Genomic DNA, 1,712 nt, shown 5'->3' with positions numbered 1-1,712 from the left:
TACAGAAATCATTTCTTCTGGAGACAGAAATTGTCTCGGAAGGTTTCAAGAAAATAGTCACTTTTTATTTTTCTTTAAAATTTTATGTGAGTTCTCATTGGCTGTTTACCTATAACGCACGGCCTATAACGCGAAAACTATTACCGTTAAAACTGGCCCTCAGTTACTCTCAGGCTCTCACGGTCTAAAATAAATACAACCTCACGGCTATAACAAGTTAACAACCTCGCAAATGACATTTTGACATTTAAATAGGCCCGTTATCAGACCCCAAAAAGGAACATTTTGCTAACTAAAGAGTATACAGCAAATTAGGCTGGCACTGTAAATAGTGTCGTTTGACTCGTTTGACGCTACTTATTTATGTATTTACTCATAACTCTCTCAGACTAAAATGACCTGTATTAACTTTTGAAGAAAAAATATACGTTTGTAATACACATATACGTATTTAACGCAGCTAATATTTTGCCGACATCACTTTTAGCCCGCTGATTTGAGTGTATTTATATATTTTTATATATAAATAGAAGGTGTACATATTGAAGGTGTATATGCCTTAATATGTGCTATATATAATATATAGTGTTCGTTGTATGTCATTCGCAACCAACGCGCTATCTATAGCTCACAGCTCACCGCTTGTTCTAGTTTCCAACCTGTATACAACTGAGTAGTCACTGGGTATATCTGAGTTTAGGGGGATTGCCTGAGTTAATAATAGTAGCACACTTATATAGACCGCTTATTGTCTACGTATATTGCATATATCAAGTATGTATAACATATATATGCTGTAAATCTATCTGATTTTTTTCCTATGCAAACCTCTGTGCCCAGATATCGTCACCCTTCATTGACAAAGTTAGACTGACTACCGCGTGTACTGTACTGTACTGTACTGTACTGTACGCATTTATAAATAAAATGTTACGATCTGCGCTGTCTACAGGTGGACCGACTTTCGTGTGTGCAGGAAAAGTGCTTCACTCGCAGCCAGCTAATGCGCGTACGTGTGCGCAAGTACAGAAACACGTAAACGTGCAAATACGTACACATCCGCATAGCACACGGTCACAAACAAGCAGTTTACGCGCACCATCCAATAGTTTACGTACACAGACGACACAGGCAGCCGCTTGCAATGAGACATACTGCTTTCGCATACGTACTCCTACTACACTATATAGCAAGCGTATACCTCTCATTGAAGGTGTGTGTACATCACAACAAAAGCGCCACTTTCGCACAAGCAACTACCTCTTCAGAAGGAAAGTAAGGCACCCCACTATACGTATAAATAGCTCAGGCAAAGCCAGTAATAAATGGACACCCCACGCGGCGAAGGATAATGACGACAACGGTAGTGTACGACATACCATGAACCCAACCGCATACGCTCTGCATACCATGGGTGTCGAGCTTAATGGCAGCTGTCCCAATTGCGAGGATGTGGGCTCGCTTACTAAAGGTGTGTGTTTGGGTTCTTTGTTTGTACACTCGAGAGACGTGTTAGTGCTTCTCTGCTATTACAGATATCATAGATGTCGTCCTTTTTGTCTTAGTTCAGCAACAAATCACTTCGGACCAAATGATGTGTGCAACCTGGATCTGGTCTGAGCTATTTTTGTTGACCTTCGCTTTGCCTATTAATAATAATATATATAATAATATATATATATATATATATATATATATATATTATATATATT

General features: G+C 39.0%; 1 protein-coding gene across 1 annotated transcript in view; it reads left to right on the top strand.

Annotated features, from left to right (window-relative positions):
- The first annotated feature begins 552 nt into the window (after positions 1–552).
- The window catches only part of SARC_07467 (hypothetical protein), a 9,421-nt gene continuing 8,261 nt past the window's right edge, over positions 553–1,712 (top strand). The window contains exon 1 of the mRNA XM_014298592.1: positions 553–1,471. Coding sequence (XP_014154067.1) covers positions 928–1,471 — 544 coding nt within the window. The 5' untranslated portion in view covers positions 553–927. The remainder of the gene's footprint in view (positions 1,472–1,712) is intronic.

This window comes from Sphaeroforma arctica (assembly GCF_001186125.1).
Source record: "Sphaeroforma arctica JP610 unplaced genomic scaffold supercont1.594, whole genome shotgun sequence".
Classification (NCBI taxonomy): Eukaryota; class Ichthyosporea; order Ichthyophonida; genus Sphaeroforma; species Sphaeroforma arctica.
The sequence above is the reverse complement of the archived record's forward strand: the minus strand, read 5'-3'. Positions and strand labels throughout refer to the sequence as shown.